At 43.4% G+C, this 21,010-nt stretch overlaps 1 protein-coding gene and 1 long non-coding RNA gene across 2 annotated transcripts; both read right to left on the bottom strand.

The window, feature by feature from the left end:
* Window positions 1-124: 124 nt before the first annotated feature.
* LOC118208674 (NADH-cytochrome b5 reductase 3-like) lies at window positions 125-12,202 on the bottom strand. Its single transcript, XM_035383562.1, has 9 exons — window positions 11,917-12,202; window positions 10,151-10,294; window positions 9,651-9,723; window positions 8,317-8,423; window positions 6,208-6,337; window positions 4,108-4,191; window positions 3,125-3,210; window positions 1,671-1,770; window positions 125-930 (listed from the first exon to the last, which is right to left on the bottom strand). Exons 1-9 carry the CDS (start codon window positions 11,929-11,931, stop codon window positions 758-760), a joined length of 912 nt encoding a protein of 303 aa, XP_035239453.1. The 5' UTR covers window positions 11,932-12,202; the 3' UTR covers window positions 125-757.
* A 4,335-nt stretch (window positions 12,203-16,537) lies between these two features.
* Window positions 16,538-17,365, bottom strand: LOC118207539. The gene is made up of 2 exons (XR_004761397.1): window positions 16,695-17,365; window positions 16,538-16,602 (listed from the first exon to the last, which is right to left on the bottom strand). It is a non-coding gene; the product is annotated as an uncharacterized LOC118207539 (long non-coding RNA).
* Window positions 17,366-21,010: the final 3,645 nt, after the last annotated feature.

Here is a 21,010-nt window from a genome sequence, read left to right as displayed (position 1 = left end):
TTCCTAATTTTGTTCATTGTCCATTTTCATTCTTTCTTGTCACGAAAGCACCTACTTTCCGCTTTGCAAACTACTAATCTTCACGTGTTACTTTACATCATTTTCTAAAATAATCATCCATTGATTCATCAGGCAAACAATTTACTGGATTACACTTGCATTGACTAAGCATGGGTAAACAATCACATATGATTAGATACAGATAAACCATGCAGAAAATGAAGCATTGTTGCTGAAATGTAATTCAGCAATTCAGCATTACCTCATTCAAAAACAGCTGAGAAAGCCTGCGCATGCTTTTGTGGTACAATACCCAAAGAACTACACTCAATGGCATGCCTATTTAAGCCAAGGCAGGAACCCTCAATGCTAGTTACTCATTTGTATCAAGCGTACAATGTATGCCACGGTAAATATGTATATATATCTTACCCTATCGCAAGACAGAACTGTAAGAAAATACATACACGTTCAGAGAACACATTAAATAAAACTTTTGCCAAGTGTTCTTTTAAATCAACATGATAGCTTGCGTATCAGGAATATTTGAATACCGTGAACAAAAATGTATTAATTGGCAGCACTTATGATAGCTGCACTTCACAAAAGCGAAGGCACTGCAGTCTTCGGCCGACACCGAAGCCCTCAGATGTGGGGGTGCGGTGTTCAGCATGCAGTACAGGCAGGGTACTGTATTCCTTTTATTGCTCGATCTGGGGAGAAGGCCTTGGTGTGGGAGATGCAGTGTTCTCGTGGTCTAGAAGGCGAAGAGCTGGCTCTGCTGATAGCCCAGCTCGTCCAGGCTGGGGGTGCAGGCCAACTGGATCATGGGGGGGGGGCCGCACATCAGGACCAGGTTTTCCTCCCCGGGGCCAGGGAGGTGCTCCTGGATCATGTCGGCGTTGACGAACCCCTGGCTGAAGTCCCAGTCTGAGCACGGGAGGAGAGCGGGAGGATCCAGGGGTGAGGGAACAGATCATCTGAACTGATCACAATCCCCAGCCTGGCTCTCAGTGTGGGCACCTAATCAGCCCCCCCACCCACTCCAGTTTAATTTGCACAGAAAGCCCCTCCCTCTCCGCCCCAGCAGAAGCGCGCCATGCCTGACACAGCTTGCTCACCTACCATAGAGTATATAAGTTGAGTACACTGGATGAGAAAGTTGTTAATTAGGTTACATTTTCTCTAAATGTAGTGTAGTTAAAATCCACGTATGACATACTTATGTCCAGGGTGTCGCTGAGTGTATTTGGGAGCACACTTTTAAGGAAGTAAACCATACTTTTTAGGAGCTACCGCAGAACTGTGCGAGAGGTCCTATAATCCATAAATCATTTACTGCAAAGGGTGGAACATCATACAACACTTACACAGTACCTTTGCCCATCGTGTACTAAAAATACACATTAAACAGTGGGCACTATGTTTAGTAGAGAGTACATATTTTTATGACAGTAGTTAGGAGGCTGTTTCAGACACAGCCCCGGTGGGAGTGTTCCCGTGAAACATGGCCGTTGTGCATCAACCAGGTGGGTTGGGTTCCAACCCCCTTCACTATAAAACAATCTGACATCACGAGAAGGAAAGTCCAATGTGTTACTCTTATCGGGTGTGTCCCCACACACAGTGTGTGCGTGTCCCAGGGCACCCCCGGCTGCTGGAGGTCCTACCTGCGGGGGCTTTGTCCACAGTGAGCCAGAGCTGGAAGCGGTCCGGGTGCCTGGCTGCGATCTCCTCCAGTTCATCACGAAGCAGGATGTCCTTCTCCGTCTGCCGGTCACGCGCGCGCACGGGCACGGGCACGCGCACGCGCACACACGGTGAGACACGACTGGAAGTCCATTTTAAACAGCGTGTACTTTTTTATTTACATACAATCCATGCATACAGCTGGATATTGATTGGAGAAGTTCAGGTTGAGTAACTCGCTAAAATGTATCATTTTTAAAATGGATTTATTTTATACTTTATTAAACCCCATGGGGTAATTTGTCCTCTGTGTTTGACCCATTCTAGCTACTCGGGAGCAGTGGGCAGCCACAGTGCAGTGCCCGGGGACCAACTCCAGCTCTGAGGCCAGTGCCTTGGTCAAGGGCGATGATGGCAGGAGTATACCTAACCTGACATGGATGTCTTAACAGCATGGGTATCAAATATGCAACCTCTGAGTTACCAGCTCAGTTCCCTAACCATTATACGACATTATCATTCATAATTACAATGACCAGGTTTTCCCTGGGTGATCCAATAGGCTTCAGCCATCAGCCTCCAGGACAACGCAGGGTTTTACGCCAAGACCTTTCCCAAGGAGCACATGCTCTCCTGAGCTGAAAAACGTAGGAGCACACTAATGAGCACACTAATGAGCACACTTAGGAGTACACTAATGAGCACACTTAGGAGCACACTAATGCATCCCAATGAGTAGATGCGTTCCTAAATTATTTTTCCAGTTAGCACACATTCATTTTCAGGAGGTAATGTTCCTGAACGGGAGCACTGTAGAGTGGCAGGAATCAGCCCAGCTCCTCGGGCTGAATGTGAAAGAGCAGCAAACTGAACTGAAGAGCAGCAAACTGAACTAAAGAGCAGCAAACTGAACTGAAGAGCAGCAAACTGAACTGAAGAGCAGCAAACTGAACTAAAGAGCAGCAAACTGAACTGAAGAGCAGCAAACTGAACTAAAGAGCAGCAAACTGAACTGAAGAGCAGCAAACTGAACTAAAGAGCAGCAAACTGAACTGAAGAGCAGCAAACTGAACTAAAGAGTAGCAAACTGAACTAAAGAGCAGCAAACTGAACTGAAGAGCAGCAATCTGAACTGAAGAGCAGCAAACTGAACTAAAGAGCAGCAAACTGAACTAAAGGGCAGCAAACTGAACTGAAGAGCAGCAAACTGAACTAAAGAGCAGCAAACTGAACTAAAGAGTAGCAAACTGAACTGGAGAGCAGCAAACTGAACTAAAGAGCAGCAAACTGAACTAAAGAGCAGCAAACTGAACTAAAGAGTAGCAAACTGAACTAAAGAGCAGCAAACTGAACTAAAGAGAAGCAAACTGAACTGAAGAGCAAGAAACTGAACAGGACAGAGGCAAACTGAACAGGAGAGAAGTAAATGCTCCACCTGGTTTGCAAAGAGGAGGCTGCAGCGAGTCTTGTCAGTGGGGTTCTTGATGATGGCCCGGACCAGCTGCAGCATGGGGGTGATACCTGCACAGGTAGAAAGCAAAGGAGCGGACTGCACACACAGTTCTCTCAGACCCAGATAAAACATGCTAAAACCCTTCTGACTGCGCAATTTTCACAAACACTGAAAATTCACAAGTTTATCTGAAGCTAACAGCCTAAGGCGTGGCCATACTATCTGCTTGGAAACCAAAGATTAAGTGGGAAGGAAGTTCTCCCAGCAATGAATTTACATGCTTTTCAGGTTGTTACTTTCGACTCTACCATTGGCTCATGGCTGCATCGTTTTTTTGTACTTAAGTATTATCCATTTGTCTAATTTGCCATTAAAATACATGAAGTGGCTAATTAGCTACCAGCTTCTGTGTAAAACAACAAACACCGAATGGCAGGTCTATACCATTGTGCGTATCAACAATTGGTTTTCCACAATATTTGGAATATTTCACTGGGAAATGATGTCACATAATAGTTCAATTGTACTTATTCCTTCAGATTTCTTTCAACACTGTATTGGTTGCATCACTTGAAAACAATTAATTTCTTTGCGTTTGCACTGATTAAATTTCACTGAGAGACAATAAATCAGGTAAAATTTAAAAAACAATAACAATACCCTCATATTAAGCGTTACATAAACTTGTGCAAAATTATATTAAAACCCAATGATTTACTATAAATGCAGGCTCTGCAGTGCATTTTTACTATTTCTATTACAATTACATTTCTAATTACAATTTCAATAAAAATTACAATAAAAACACAATTTTAATTGCAATTTCAACAACACCATTCTTAAGAATATCCACTCCATACAACTAATCGACTATGGAGGGAATTAAAAGATGAGCTCCTTGATTAATTGGATGACACATTTTTGTCTGTTTGTCTGTGCGAGTTCCAGGGTAATGTAGAGTGTACCTGTCCCTCCAGCGATGAGGCCCAGGGACTTCGCCATCTTCATCTCACCTGCGGACTTCTTATCAGGCTGAACTGAAAACTGGCCTAGGGGGGAGGAGAGAGAGACAGGACTCAGGGCTGGGGGGGGGGGGGAGAGAGACAGGACTCAGGGCTGGGTGGAGAGAGAGAGACAGGACTCAGGGCTGGGTGGAGAGAGAGAGACAGGACTCAGGGCTGGGGGGGAGAGAGAGACAGGACTCAGGGCTGGGGGGGGGGAAGAGAGACAGGACTCAGGGCTGGGGGGGGGGGGGGAGAGAGACAGGACTCAGGGCTGGGGGGGGGGAAGAGAGACAGGACTCAGGGCTGGGGGGGGGGGGGGGAGAGACAGGACTCAGGGCTGGGGGGGAGAGAGAGAGACAGGACTCAGGGCTGGGTGGAGAGAGAGAGACAGGACTCAGGGCTGGGGGGAGAGAGAGAGACAGGACTCAGGGCTGGGGGGGGAGAGAGAGAGACAGGACTCAGGGCTGGGGGGGGAGAGAGAGAGACAGGACTTAGGGCTGGGGGGGGGAGAGAGAGACAGGACTTAGGGCTGGGGGGAGAGAGAGAGACAGGACTCAGGGCTGGGGGGGGGGGGAGAGAGACAGGACTCAGGGCTGGGTGGAGAGAGAGAGACAGGACTCAGGGCTGGGGGGGGAGAGAGAGACAGGACTCAGGGCTGGAGGGTGAGAGAGAGAGACAGGACTCAGGGCTGGGGGGAGAGAGAGAGACAGAACTCAGGGCTGGGGGGGAAGAGAGAGAGAGACAGGGCTCAGGGCTGGGGAGGGGAGAGAGAGAGACAGGACTCAGGACTGGGGGGGAGAGAGAGAGAGAGACAGGACCCAGGGCTGGGGGGGGGGGGAGAGAGAGAGACAGGACTCAGGGCTGGGGGGTGAGGAGAGAGAGAGACAGGACTCAGGGCTGGGGGGGGAGAGAGAGAGACAGGACTCAGGGCTGGGGGGTGAGAGAGAGAGAGAGACAGGACTCAGGGCTGGGGGGGAGAGAGAGACAGGACTCAGGGCTGGGGGGGGGAGAGACAGGACTCAGGGCTGGGGGGGTGAGAGACAGGACTCAGGGCTGGGGGGGAGAGAGAGAGACAGGACTCAGGGCTGGGGGGGGAGAGAGAGGCAGGACTCAGGGCTGGGGGGGAGAGAGAGAGAGACAGGACTCAGGGCTAGGGGGTGAGGAGAGAGAGACAGGACTCAGGGCTGGGGGGTGAGGAGAGAGAGACAGGACTCAGGGCTGGGGGGGGAAGAGAGAGAGACAGGACTCAGGGCTGGGGGGGAGAGAGAGACAGGACTGAATTTGAAACTTTAAATGGCCACCAAAAGCTCCCCTATTCATTAGGAGAATAAGGCAAACTGATGCCTTCACACCTGGCGCTAGCTTCTTGTTGCAGGGATACACAAATCTGGCCCTCAAGGTCAGAAGTACTGCCGGTTGTCTCTTCTGCCTGATAGCCCATAGCTCAATAATGTCACTGATTGGCCAGAGGTTACACCGACCTGGCGCGACAGCTTCAAATCAGTCGCTGATTAGAGGGGAGGAATGAAAACCAACAGTACTACTGGCCCTGAGTGTCTCTGCTCTGCTGGGACGATACTTTCCCCCTCTAGTGAGTCACCACACTTTGACGCCTGATCTTTGCACTTGTGATTGCATCTTTGCTCTGGATAAGAGTATCCACGAAAGAACAGTAAAAATTTAAGAAATGAACTCAGCAGGCTGGTGTTGGCAGTTCTCCCAGACCACCACAAGGGGATGTGTCATACAATGATGACTAATCGTAGCTCTGTTGATCACCAAATGTTATTTTAGTCAGCTGAGAGGGAGCTGTGTCCTTATGCACTCAAATAAAGCATCAAAAGCCATTCATGTCTGTACAAGTCTATGGGTTCAAGGCACATTCTGTTTGAGGGAAGCTACTGGGGCATATAACCAGAGCCCACAACATAAATACAGGCCGTGATCATACATCCATCAGTTTTACACTGAACCTACTGATGTATGGGGGTGTGCTACGGTCACAGTCAGCCAAACGGGGGGGGAAATTTGGGCAGTGACCCCACGGGTAATGATCGGTACCGTGGCCCAGGTACTCCAGCAGCCCTCCTGGTCCTCTGAAGTCCACCGTCTCTCCCACCTGCAGGCTCTCCAGGTACTGGGACATCTTTCCCCCCTCGGGGAACTTGGGGTGGACGTCCCTGAAGTAGATCTGCGGGTCAGAGAGGTTCGGTTTCACCCCGACAGTGCAGATCTCATCCCTTGTGCTAAATGTGGCTATGCTGTCTCATTGGCTCATTCCAAGTCAAAACAAGTCTAAATCCAAAAATCTGAGCCACGGTGACAATCTAGGGCAAGGGAAAGACTTTTAAAAACAAATGGATCAAATAAGAATGGATTAAAGATTCAGATGGAATGAAATCTACACCTTTTGACCACCCATAATTAAATTTTATCCTAATTCTTCTCCATGGATCTCAGACTCCAGTATGGAGGGGGTCCTGTGTCTGCAGGTTTAACTCCACTCCTGGAAGGCCACAGTGTCCGCAGGTTTAACTCCAGTCCTGGAGGGCCGCAGTGTCTACAGGTTTAACTCCAGTCCTGGAGGACCACAGCGTCTGCAGGTTTAACTCCAGTCCTGGAGGGCCACAGTGTCTGTGTCTGCAGATTAAACTCTAATCCTGGAGGGCCGCAGTGTCTGCAGGTTTAACTCCAGTCCTGGAGGGCCACAGTGTCTGTGTCTGCAGATTAAACTCTAGTCCTGGAGGGCCGCAGTGTCTGCAGGTTTAACTCCAGTCCTGGAGGGCCACAGTGTCTGCAGGTTTAACTCCAGTCCTGGAGGGCCACAGTGTCTGTGTCTGCAGATTAAACTCTAATCCTGGAGGGCCACAGTGTCTGCAGGTTAAACTCCAGTCCTGCAGGGCCACAGTGTCTGTGTCTGCAAACTCCAGTCCTGGAGGGCCACAGTGTCTGTGTCTGCAGGTATAACTCCAGTCCTGGAGGGCTGCAGTTTCTGCAGGTTTAACTCCAGTCCTGGAGGGCCGCAGTTTCTGCAGGTTTAACTCCAGTCCTGGAGGGCTGCAGTTTCTGCAGGTTTAACTCCAGTCCTGGAGTGCCACAGTTTCTACAGGTTTTTTATGGCTTCCTTTCAATCAGCAGCCAATTGATGTCTTGGAAACCAGGTATGTTGGCTGTTTTGGTAACCAGTGACACAATTTTAAACACTTAGGTGCTGAAACACACTAAATAGCACGGAAAGCCCTATAGCCCTGCAGGACAGCAGTTTGAGCTCCCTGCTCTACTATATTCAGTTACTCATTACTGGTGTATACTGTATGTTCAGTTATTGATTACTGATGTATACTATATGTTCAGATACACATTACTGATGTAAACTATATGTTCAGATACTCATTACTGGCAGATACAGTATGTTCAGTTACTCATTACTGCCATATGCTTTATGTTCAGTTACTCATTACTGGTGTATACTGTATGTTCAGTTGCTCATTACTGGTGTATACTGTATGTTCAGTTACTCATTACTGGCAAATACAGTATGTTCAGTTACGCATTACTGTTGTATACTGTATGTTCAGTTACTCATTACTGCCAAATACAGTATGTTCAGTTACCCATTACTGGTGCATACTGTATGTTAAGTTACTCATTACTGGTGCATACTGTATGTTCAGTTACTCATTACTGGTGTATACTGTATGTCCAGTTACTCATTACTGTTGTATACTGCATGTTCAGTTACTCTTTACTGGTGTATACTGTATGTTCAGTTACTCATTACTGTTGTATACTGTATGTCCAGTTACTCATTACTGTTGTATACTGTATGTTCACTTACTCTTTACTGGTGTATACTGTATGCTCAGTTACTCATTACTGTTGTATACTGTATGTCCAGTTACTCATTACTGTTGTATACTGTATGTTCAGTTACTCTTTACTGGTGTATACTGTATGTTCAGTTACTCATTACTGGTGTATACTGTATGTTCAGTTACTCATTACTGGTGTATACTGTATGTTCAGTTACTCATTACTGTGGTATACTGTATGTTCAATTACTCATATATGCCATATACTGTATGTTCAGTTACTCATTACTGTAGTATACTTTATGTTCAGTTACTCATTACTGGAGTATACTGTATGTTCAGTTTTAAGCGGCAGTACCTTCACGACAATATCAACGAATCCCTTGTCATCATCACTGGACACCGGAGTGTAGGGACGCACAACAATGTCTCCATCGATTCGGGCAGACAGGTACACATGTTTTCCTGGGAGAGAAGTGAGGGGGGGATTCATATGGAAACGATGAAGTCAACTTAATTGTTCATTGGCCAAAATTCAACTTGCTCATCCTTTATGTAGGCTATTTGTTACCATAATCATTATTTAAATACAATAACTAAACTGGGGAAATTAGCCTTGACTATAAACCTTATATGCAGCACAAATTTTGTTAACTTGTACAATGATAAATTGCATTGAGCCAAACAAACAAACACACCCATGGACTATGGGAAACAATTGCAGTCGCTTTTCCCCTGTTGGCAATCCTTAGATGGGGAGAAGATCCACTCACTGAGAATGACAAACTAAAAAGCTGTCAGAGTTCGAACCACATATTTATACTGCCCACAACCACCAGCCCCACTCAAGGGGCATTAAAAGCTATTAAATTTCTTTATAAAAAGGGTGACAATGGGCCAAAACTGAAAACATAAATGTAAACTTAATCTCAAAGAAATGTCTCCACTTAGTCAGCTAACAGCGACTAAGCTCAGGAGGTAAGACCGATTGTCTGGCAGTCGGAGGGTTGCCGGTTCAAACCCCGCCCTGGGAGTGTTGAAGTGTCCTTGAGCAAGACACCTAACCCCTAACTGCTCTGCTGAATGAGAGGCATCAATTGTAAAGCGCTTTGGATAAAAGCGCTATATAAATGCAGTCCATTTACCATTTAACAGTATATACTTACAAACAATTGTAAGCCAGGTAAAGGTTAGCCAGGTAAAATACATGCTCGTAGTTTGATAAAGATCATCAAATAGAACTCTTTAACAGAGTGCTTACTGCTAGTGTTTAACACTAAACACTTTAGTGGTCTGGATAATGTAAATGCCAGACAAACAGTTTCAGCAAAAGTGAGCTTCCAAGAAAAGAGCTTTTTACAGTATACAGTACAGTACAGTACCAAGTCAAAATGTGTGGAATTTCAAGGAGAATAGGGGACTTCATTTGTAACTGAAGATCTTATAACAGATGGATCATACAACGCTGCTTATTTATAACCCCTGCCCTCACACTGTAACCGGTTAATCATCTGCAAATTATGCACTATATATAGAAGAGTCCTCTGTCATGTAACCATGAGCCATTATAATTTCCACTGTACGAGCGCTACAGGAATGTTATGGGCCCAAGAGTATTTCACATAACGCAAGCACAAACATGCCACGCCTGCACACACGCGTCGCTAAGCTACACTGATGTGAAGTACGTACCAACAGGGAGGCCTAGTATGTGCTGTGGAGAAGGCAGGGCAAACCGAAACCTGCGCGTGTCGTGACTGAGAACCTGCGAGAGGACGCACGCACGAGTCAGGCGGGAGGTACAAACATCAGCAACAGTACATCCCACATTCCACCCCCCCCCCCCCCCCACACACACAGAGAATCTTTGTGTATACACCTGATCTCCAGTTACCCTAAAATTCTAGCAGCCTTCAAAATCTAAACACTTACAAATGAAAAATTAGGCCGAAACCTTTAACTAAAGCAACAATAGTGAATGCAAATATGGAAAATGCCACGTTTTGAAGGACCTTAATTTATTTTAATTTGTCAAGCTTTAGGGCTACATAAATATGTAATTTAGGTGACTTTTTCCTTCTAAAAGCAGTCAATGTTAGCCCAACAGATTATTTTGTTTAAAAAAGCCGGGACCTTAAAAAGATTGGCTGCATCTGGGTTGTTTGTGAGGTCTGGCTATTGTGACAGGCTACCTCCTTGTCGATGAGCCTCAGCTGGTATTTGAAGGAGGGGTCGAGCAGTGTGATTGGGCTCCTCTTCTTCTTCCTCCGGAGAAAGACTCCCAGAACCAAGCCCACTGTTGACAGTGTCACCACCCCTGCTGCCACCAGCACACTCTGGGCAAACAGACTGGGTTAGCCTGGCACGCAATTCAGCTGCACGTTGGCCATATGGCTTATACTTGTGAATTACACCCTGGAAAATGCACGGTTCTTTAATTACGTTACTGACATGGGGATACGAACTTCTCTCAGGTAGCAAGCGACTCCGGGCTGGGCCGATTCGGCCGGAAGTCAGCACTGCCGGGCTGGACTCGGCGCAGATCTGGCCCGGAGTCACTAGCTATCTAGGCTACTAGAATTTACAGCCAATGCTGCCCACCTCCACAGGAACGTTACAAACACAAGGAAGGCCTTGTTTACAGTGTAATAAAGCATTTTTTTAAAGGGGGTTGACAGTAGCCTGCACTAACAGTTCTGCACAATGTGATAATAAGGACAAATAAACTGCAATAGTAAATATTTCAGTATGAAGCTGGATCACCATGCTAATCCTGAACTGAACCACAGTCAGACGTAGATTAGGCAGGCACATTCCCCATCCTATATTTGGTCATACTTGAATCCGCCAGACAAACAGTGAGTGACTCATAGGTTCTTCTCAGCGGGCCAATTTCGCCACAGCCCATTTAGCTTCCCGCAGACATGGCTTCCTCCTATTCTCAGCCACGCTGAGGACCCACCCTTCTCTCATTAACCGTGTTTTCGGTACATGCATGCATCTGTGTAACTGCCCACAGAACCTGCATTCTGGGATGCTAACTTAACTGACGAGTCAGTCCAAATGTAGTCACATGGGTCTTTCATGGCATTTAAAAGGCAAAGGTTAAAGAATGGCCAGTCTAATCCCTGGTTATTTAAATTTATGTTTGCTTGAATTTTCTGCAGACGCAATAGAACCATGACACAAAAAATAGGCCTACTTCATACAACATGATCAGACTGAACTTAACAACTAAAGTAACCTTAACTAATGTACCAGGTAGATGGCTGCAGCAGAGCCATGCATGGAGCTCCAATGCAAACACATCCTTTAGCACATCCTTTAGCAAACATCAATTGCATCGCTCAGCGGGCGTGGCGCAGTAACAAATCCGGCAACGTTTTAAAGTTACAAGAACTAGCTAGCGGAACGTTACAAACACAATAGTGAACTTACAATTAGCCTAGGTTATAAAAACGCTCAGGAGGGCAACTGGCTACATGTTGTTTCAGACATGTCTGTGGATAAAACACCTGGGTGTACTGTGTAGCTACTGTAGCTTGCTAACATCAGCGAATAGACGGTTAAAGGTCCTAAGGAATATTTTAAATTTAATTTGGCTACACAATTTAAGATTAACATTAACAATTAATAACACAAGTTCGCTACAACTACCCAGCGAGCAAAACTGCTGCGATAATTACCAAGCTCGCTAGTGTGTCGGTAACATTAGCCTAATAACTGGATTTCTTCATTCCGGCTGAAGTTAGCGAGCTAGTTTTAATTTTCTAAAAAAGTTAAATTGGTGAACGTGCTGAGTATTGGACAACTGTGTTCACTGTTTTAGCTACAGTAGCCTAACTTAAATTTGACAACGTGTTATCGTAAACGTTGCAATAGTTGTCTCAGTTTCTGATTAAGTGCTAATGCCAAAAATTATTATTTTTTCTCTCCGTTAGATTATTTGTAAACTCACCACAGTGGATCCCATGATGTGCGACGTATTGCCTGAAAGTCACTTTCACAAATAGAGTGCTGCTGCTGCGCTGTCAAAATCACGCTTTCAGAGGACCCAATAATGCTTCTCTTCCCCCGATATTATTTACTTTTCTCTTTGGTGGCGCTGCAATGAAGATCCGGTCAGTATAAATACGAGTTTATAGAGTTCCTGTTTTGGATGTTCGTTTGATCAGTCCAAGAGAAGATAAGATCTTGATAAGATCACTAAATTGTTCTGGCAGAGTGTGTGGTGTGTCCCGCAGTGCTGTATTAACAGATGTTAATGTTGGCTACGACTTATCGTTTTAACTGTGGTAGGATGCTGTATCTCAATGGTTCCCAAACTTGTCAGACCCAAGGCACCCCTGTAAATAATTTCAATTTCCAGGCCACCCCAAAATGACAAGTAGCTAGTTTGCAATACCTTACGTCTTAGGCTATAGTCTACACGTGTTAAGTGATTTAAATATATATATATATATATATTAGATCAGAAAATTAGATAGAAAATATTAAATCAGTTTTATTCAACAAATTGCATTTTTGTACATGTTTAGGTGTTGCCTAGTGGTTGGCTGATTCTACTACCGGAGATCAGCAGGGTTGGAGCCTTACTAGATCCCTGCTGCCATTTGTTTCGCTAATTTAAAAAAATAACGCATCAATCTGCTTCAATCTAATATCGCAGAATTATTCAGAAGGGCCGGGGTACAGGCAGTCTTTTTTTTTTTTTGTTTGTTTCATTAATCTTACTTTCTGCGGTGAAATTTACAAAACCACCAGATGTCGCAAGTCTAGCTAAAACGTTAAAATTGGTCGTACGTGCTATAGCCTATATTTAGATCACTTCCCCCGGGAGACCAGTCTGCACAGACCGAGACTGGGCGCGGGGAGGACCGAGTTCAGAGAAGTTCTGATTTGCATTATGAGCTCACAAATGCTAAATGACTAACTTCCTCTCTGGCGGATCACGCTATCTGTATTTATGATATGGTAGCAATCATCTACCTGTAAATGAAACGCGTAAACTCCAAAATACTTTCTTGTCCACAACTCTATCCCACGTCTTTCTGAAGTTAACAGAATTACGAGGTTTGAAAATAGCATGTTTGATTGCAGAGGGTCAGCACCTCCAAGTCTGTGGCCATGGTCCTCTCCCGAAAAAAGATGGTTTGCCCTCTTCAAGGGAGGAGCAACTGCCCCAAGTGGAGGAGTTCAAGTATCTTTGAGTCTCATTCACGAGTGAGGGAGAAAGGGATTCTGAGATCTACAGCTGCCTATTTGCATTCTGCCAAATTCTGGAAGACCATAAACTCATTACCAGCTACAGATGCCTCCTATTGTCTTTCTCAGAAAATTATGTTGGGTACTCAGCCAGTAGCTTATAAGGATGATATTGATTTTTATCTACGGCTGAAGTTTCACCACCTTCAGTTCTAACTAAGCCTTTTGCTTTTAGTCCTAGGTCTTCTGCTCATATTCTTGAAGCATTAAAAAATATAGATCCTGAAAATCAGCCAGTCCTGATCTGTTAGTGCCAAGGCTTCTGAAGCTTGCTGCACCTCTTATTGCCAAGTCCCTCCCTCATATATTTAATCTGCCTCTTTTGACTTACACTCTTACCAATGATTGGAAAGCAGCCTATGTGTTCCCTTATCCCTGTGACCTACATAGTTACCGACCCATTTCAAAACTCCCTATTCTGGCTAAAATTTTAGAATCCGTAGTTAATACTCAGATCAAGCTGTTCTTACATGACAACATAATGTGCAGTATGGTTTCAGGTCTGGTCATAATACAATTACTGCAGCATCTACAGTTATTAATGACATAATCAAAGCGCTTGACAAAAAAAAACAAAAAAAAAAAAAACACTGTGCTGCTCTTTTTATTGACCTTTCTAAGGCCTTTGATACAGTTGACCATTCCATTTTAATTTATAGATTATGGGTTATTGGTTTTGCATCTGCAGTAAACTGGTTTTCACATTACCTTTCTAATCCAATGTGTGTCTGTTGATTGCCATAAATCCTCATTTCTCGAATTAACTAAAGGAGTCCCCCAAGGCTCTATCCCGGGTTATTATACTCATACATTTAGCCTATGTCAATTCGAAAGTACGGGACCCGAAACAAAGATTCGAATTCTCAAATTTAAGTTTGAAAAAAATTGTTAAAATGATATTCGAATGTGTTGAGGAATATGCAGATTTAATCATTATCTTATACACATTAATGCATAGACAGACATTATTGATATATGTTTTTAATGCCTTTTCATTCATTACACTTTGTGCAGTAGGCCTCACACCCTGTGCTGTGGGCCTTACACTCCTTTGGAGCCTTTGGAGAATGCAGGATATAATGGTCTAATTGTTGCCTGAGGGCCTGGAGCTGCACCTGCCCTCAAGGCCAGCGTACAGCCTGGTACTGTTTACCTTATCATTGGTCACCATGAAAGAAGATGTAGCTGAATGTCAATTTGGGAAAAAACATGTTTTTGTCAGAAAGGTATGCGACGGGATGGAGCCCGCTGTACTGAAGTGATATATGGTTAAGGCGTCTTTGTTAGAGAATTTGAAAATGTGGAAGGAAGGTTGAGAGGAGTTCACAGTCATTGCTTATCATTATCATTTATTATATATTATCTACTATCACTCATTGCGTACCACTGTCATTATCTATCATCGCTGTCTACTGTAGTCCTCACTTATTAAATTGCTGTACTAAATTGTATTACCAGTATATGTTATGTGTAGGGCATAATGCCATGCAGATGTAGGATGGGTTAGATCAGGACAGAATGCGTAACTGTTTGGCAAGAATTAGAACATTCAACCATTTATTTTTTATATTAAGGGATTGGGGCTCGGAAATATTGGTGGAAAATCTAAGCAGTTAGGAAGGGTTTGAATTTAAGCTCCACAACAGGTGGAGCTAGAAAACAGTATAAAGGAAGAGTGTATTTAGAGGTGTGTTCAGAGCTGCTTCGCACGGACCAGCCTCGGTTTCTTGTATGTTACTGTGAGTTGCTTACAATAAACCTAACTACATCAGACTCTGTGGATTGTTTGTTATTTTTGAGGAAGCATCAACAGTGTGGAGGGAACACTCAGTCCATCTGGCCCAGGCTGAAGTTAGTTTCTCCCACAAATGTTTTTAGAATATTTTTGAAAAAAGGCTGCTGTATCTGACTGACTGACAAATCTGAAGAACCTCTGGCCTGCATATACACACCTTTTGACCATAAATAAATGCTACTGCATTTAGCCTATGCATTTCATGTAAGGATATTTTTTGTCTGTATGAGAGGCGACAGCCCAGCTATAAATACCTTATTTGCCCAGGCTTCCCACCTAACACATTGTATTTAAAACTGGGGCATAACCCTCTCACATCTACGTTTCTGTACAAGTTTGAACACTGGTAGGCACAGGGGCGCGTGGCTATGGGTGGGCCTGGCTGGGCCTAGGCCCATCCAATCAAATAGCATATTACAAAAAAGCAGCTATTAAAATGACTTAATGTGGTTTGCATTCTTTATCTTTGTATTTCTGTCTATTAATGTGATTCAGCATTTCATTTCATACTGTTGTAAAACAAAGGAGGGCAGGGGGTATCATTTTGGTACTGATTGGAGGCAACAATCTATTTCAACCAATAAAAATTCTTTGTACTTTAAATCATGTGTGACGTGTGCTGCGATTGGCCGTTTGCATGGCGTTGCCAACTGAAACTGGCATATTAAACAATCGATCTAATCGGATGACGTGTCCCACGTGTAAAAGGTTTCCAATTCAAAGTCCGTTTTAGAAGAACTGGTTGATTATTTGTCGGGAATTCTGAAATCCGCGATCGCTAATCGCGTAACAAACTGTTTTTAAAACGGATGACGCACACACAGGAGTATATTCGGTCACCGTGGAGCGTAATCGTCCCTGTTATTTGCCCCGGGAATTTACAAAGTCCTTAATTACAACGCTGCGTGTCCACAATACACCTGCGAAACCACCGTAGTTAATAGAATGAGATTAGCCTTAATTGATAACATTTTAGCTCAATTTCTTGATAAGCGCATGAATGACAGCCAACTGTTCTTTGGTCTCCAAATTAAACATTCTACAGCAATCTACACATGTATACAGTCAATTAGCGCATTTAGCCAGGGTAATTGGTGGAAACAAGACCTGCATATATACACACTAAGTATTTGGAAAAGTTAAATCCAAGAACTACATTTGGCATAATCTGCAACTTCTACATACAAGCCTGTACCAATTGCGCATTTATCCATGACCTTGAATATTCTGTAAAACGTCAAGTGTCCAGTTCTATTCTGACCAAACCAGAGGGAGAATTGGTCCATACACCCTGCTGAGAAGAAAGTCCCATTGTCTTGGTTGTGAATGACAGTGCCCTAGTGATGTGCAATACAAATCAAGTCAATACGTTTGCAGACATGGAGCTCGTCTTAAGCAGCACTACATTAGTTGCATTGAGCAGCCCCTGTAATACCGTAACATTGGGGCGGATGGTATCTTAAGCAGGAGTCAAGAAACGGCTTAGCCTACAGAAATGAACAAGTCAAAACGCCACAAGACTATTCCACTGAACGAGATTTTATTTTTACACAATGCACTTGGTGGGACAACGGTGTACAGTGCCTGTTAAAAAAAAAAAATTGCCACGTTAACTTTGGTATGGAACCCCACAAATCCCAACGACTTGGAAATACTCTAGCTAGCTACCTGCCCACCTTGGCAAAAGATTTTAGTCGCTTGTTGACTCGGCACTCAGTTACGGTCAGCTTCTGCGATTCTTGTTTTTAGAGCGACAATATCGCCATACCACGCCCGTTCCTCGTTCTGCTCCGGGAATTCAGGCCAATTTTCACCAACACCAGTTCTGCGAGGTGCAACATCGGCCGACTCGTCGTTCGTACGCTCGGAGAGCTCAGTGTGCTCTCCCGTGCGCACTGGGAGCTCAGGATCGTATTCCAACTCGAGCTCCTCGGGCCAGCGCTGCGCCCCATCCTCTTCCTCCGGGAGCCCACTGCCTTCTGAGAAGAGTTTGACGCCACCAGGTATGAATTTGAAACTGCCTACACCAACATCACCTTCTACAGAGTAATCATCAGCACCCTCCAACTCCACATTTCCGTCGAAATCGCTTGAATCCTCATCCTCTAGGTCGGGGAACGGAAACTCGCCTTCGTGGTTCACGAGGTCACGGTCTCTGAGTGCAGGACGAGCACTGTCGAACAATTGACCAGCATCAGTGTCACCATAATCTGGAGTGAAGTCTTGGCTTTCATAGGTTGTAAGGAAAGGACCTGCTACAGCGAGACCAACCAGGAGCGAATAAAAAATAAGGCCCTGCATCTTACTTTTTCCGCTTTAGACCACCTTTCGTATTAAAAATCAGGTAAGAGGTCGCACTTAAATTGCACAGATATTTAAATTCATTGGTGAAACGAGCCAATCGCTGAGCTTCTCTAGAAGACGTTTGCACGTGTAGATGAAACAGGTGTTCCGCTATTTCGCTCGCCACTTGTGCAGGCGCCTTCGCTCAATAATGCGTGTTCTCATTTCGGGAATTCCAACCAATTAATATCTTAGTTATCTCGGAGGATAGATGCTCCTTTCTATGTCATTGCCAAAAGCAATTGTAGGAAAATTTTGAGACTCCCCATGATTGTGATGACGTCACATGTTAAAGTTAGGGTATTCCCATCAATGTTGATCAAACTGGTTCCTCCAAACTCTCGATGCTCCATGGTAAAGGTAAATCACATGTATGACTATTCACTCATATAATCAATATGTAATCCAATAAACCTGTATCATTAGTTGCAGCTGAGCTTATGGAAACGCAAGAAACCACAGTATCAACTGTAGAAAAAAAGCAAGAGAATGCAGAAGGCTTAAAAAAAACACACTTACTCACTCAGCAGAAAACATTAATCAAATACTAACCATACACTTATATTTTCAAACTGATCAACTGCTAATAAATGTGCTAATATTTTACAGTGACCCCTATGTAACCTGAATACAATGGAAAATAACAGGAGGCTGTGACTTGTATTCTTAATGGAAAATTACAGAATAAAGACTAATATTTTTTAAGGGAAAGTTGGGGTAACTTTCCACAATGATGTTATCACCCAAGAACAGCAAATCAGTGTGGTGCCAAGAAGGTCAGGTAGACCCAAGAACAGGAAATCATTGTGGTGCCAAGAAGGACAGATGGTATTGTAAGGAATGTGTTAGGGGAAGTTGTGGGGTACACAGTGTATAAGATGAATGTAAAACTGACAATCGAGGTTCAATTCTGCAGAATTGATCCGGCTTTGTGCACCTGTGCAAATAAAGTCTAACTTTTCTGAAGAGCTTGCTGCTGTGGTATCCTTTCCGTCGTGAAGTTGTTTTATACAAATTAATGATTGGACTTTGAATTCTGTCGGTTCCTAGACACGACACAATTTATTAAAATCTGATCAGGTCGATTTCCGACTTTCTGAGATCAAGTAAGCTATCTTAGGCCTGCTTGTTTGGCAACAATTATTAACCTATGTCTACTTCACCACGCAAATAAATACGCAAATAAAAATGTGTATAAAACGTAAAGTCAAAAAATGGTTATGACTTTGCAAACCACAAAACATTTGCAGACTGACAGCTGTAAGCACTCGGAACACTGTACATAAGCAGGGCTATGCCTTTTGAGGTGGTCTTTCATTTGCCACTGATTCGGTAAATTAATTTTAAACTAAGGAAACGCAACAGGGGAATTAGATTCTGGGTTCATAAATATTTCTTGAAATGTGTCTGTATTAATTAATTTTTGTAGATATCGAGAATATATTAATGTTTTTATAGATACGTTTATATATCATTTGGTCATCATACTATGAATAATTTAACCGCATAAAGCCACGTGACTCCTGCTGACATAAATGTTGTCCTGGACAGTAGGCTAGTCTATCGCCTGTTCGTGGTACCACTGAGGACGGAAGATAGGAGACTAGTGGACTGCAGTTGTTGTGTGTTTGACTTGCAATGTGAAATGAGCAAATTTGTGAAACAGCTTAATCTATTTTGTATACTAGGATACAAGGACAAAATACCAAATTAGGAATTTTTTTACTTGGTATTTTTATATACCTCTAGGACGGTAGATCTGCAGGAACAGGATTCGGCGGCCCTGATTTAAGCAATTGTAATTTAAGCAAGCCTCAATAAATACCCAATTATTGCATGGCCTATCCACTGTATGAAAATTTTATTCTACCGAATGTAGGTTAATTCCCATTTGCGTAGTTTTGTTCTTGTTTAGTTGATGTTCTGTAGGGTAGGTGACGAGTTGTCAATTCAGTCCGCACGTCTTGAAACTATACTTTCCCCCTCTTGGGAATGACTGCACTTGTCTTTACATTTTAACCATCCTGCTGTCCCCAGAGTTAAAAATGAGGTTAACAGCAGGGAGAACCCCCTAAATTAACGTTTCCTGGAGTGGCCCCACCATTAGAAAAAGTTAAACGCTGTCCTTTTTTTATATTTTTATAAAAGCGATACACTATCAGGGTAGAACGATTGTGTTATGTGTCTTGTTTAACCCTGCAGTTATGAAATCAGAAGTCATAATCAACGTTAAGCACCACACGTCTATTCCAGCAAAAAAAATAAAACATATAAAAAATATCACGTTTTGTAGTAAAAACGCGTAGTGTAGACTGAAGATATCCAGTCTCTCTTGACCAGGGGTGGTCAATTTCGGTCCTGGAGGGTCGGTGTTACACCGAAATCTGTGACCCACCGAAATCTGTGACCGCAGGTATAACTAAATCACTAAATGTCACATTGTGCATGCAGGGACAAATACACATTTTTAGAAATAGTTTATAGTTAATTTCATAGAATGTAGTAATAATAAAAATAAAACAGTTGTTTCTAAAACATTTTTTTAACTTAATTTATTTTATTTACTTTCTACTGACATATACCATGCCTGGGGTGGTTAGTATGATCCACCAACGTTGCCTCTTTCTCCATAGGAAGCAATAACAACCAGCGATTACATGCACTGGACAGGGAGCGATGGCAATCCAATGTTTATGAGTAGCTTACGCCGTCTACGTAAACGCCGTCTTTTTCATGCCCGTTCTCAACAACACGCATGCAGAAAATGTGCAACAGCGGCCTCTGCGGTCACAGATTTCGATGGGTCACAGATTTCGGTGTGACACCGGTATGTATGCCGGTTTTTGGAATTGAACATCAGTATCAATAAAACATCAACTTTCCACGCATACGGCCTACTCCAACTGCTTATAATATATTATGCTAAATAAATTGGCCTACGTTTGAGAATAACGAACGTCAGTATCTTCTGTTGACCGGAGGTTTATTTTGCATACATTTGTAGACAATATCGTGAGATAATATAGGCTACCTACCAGTAGATCATGGATAAGATATGCCTACATATTGTGATTTGTACCATGCCATATTGCGGCGGTACCGTATTGTAGTTAATATATAAGTATACTTGTATTCAGAATAAGTAGGCTACGTTGTTGGTAAGTTTCATTTTACCAAGCTAAAGTTATTCGGGGCTTTAATTACAGTCGATAACACGACAGATAAAACAGGAAGTAGCCTACAGTGAAAATAAATAAATAATGTAACTTCTCATCCCTTTTTCATGCCTCCCTCGTGAGCCTTAATACCAGTTTCACTATCAGTTTTCCACATTCCTAGTTATGATGGTCCCGCTTGCTGGGAAATGAAGGATTACTTAAGATTTCTGTTCCAGTCCTGCCTTTGTGCTTTCGTTTCTTTTTTTACTTATTCCATGTAGCAATTGCCGTAAAATGGGGGTGTGGTGAGGATGATAGACTATGCAATAAAATATTATTAAAACGTTATTATTATTCATTTCAGTCATGAACACTTATGTCCAAATCTGGAGTTTTGGCCAACTAACCTAAATATCTTCACTGAAAGTAAAACATTTGACATATTTCTTTGTCTTTCCGTGTTGACGGTTCTGTAGCATTTTAAGTTTCGT

The sequence above is a fragment of the Anguilla anguilla genome, chromosome 11 (genome assembly GCF_013347855.1).
Source record: "Anguilla anguilla isolate fAngAng1 chromosome 11, fAngAng1.pri, whole genome shotgun sequence".
Taxonomy (NCBI): domain Eukaryota; kingdom Metazoa; phylum Chordata; class Actinopteri; order Anguilliformes; family Anguillidae; genus Anguilla; species Anguilla anguilla.
The sequence above is the reverse complement of the archived record's forward strand: the minus strand, read 5'-3'. Positions and strand labels throughout refer to the sequence as shown.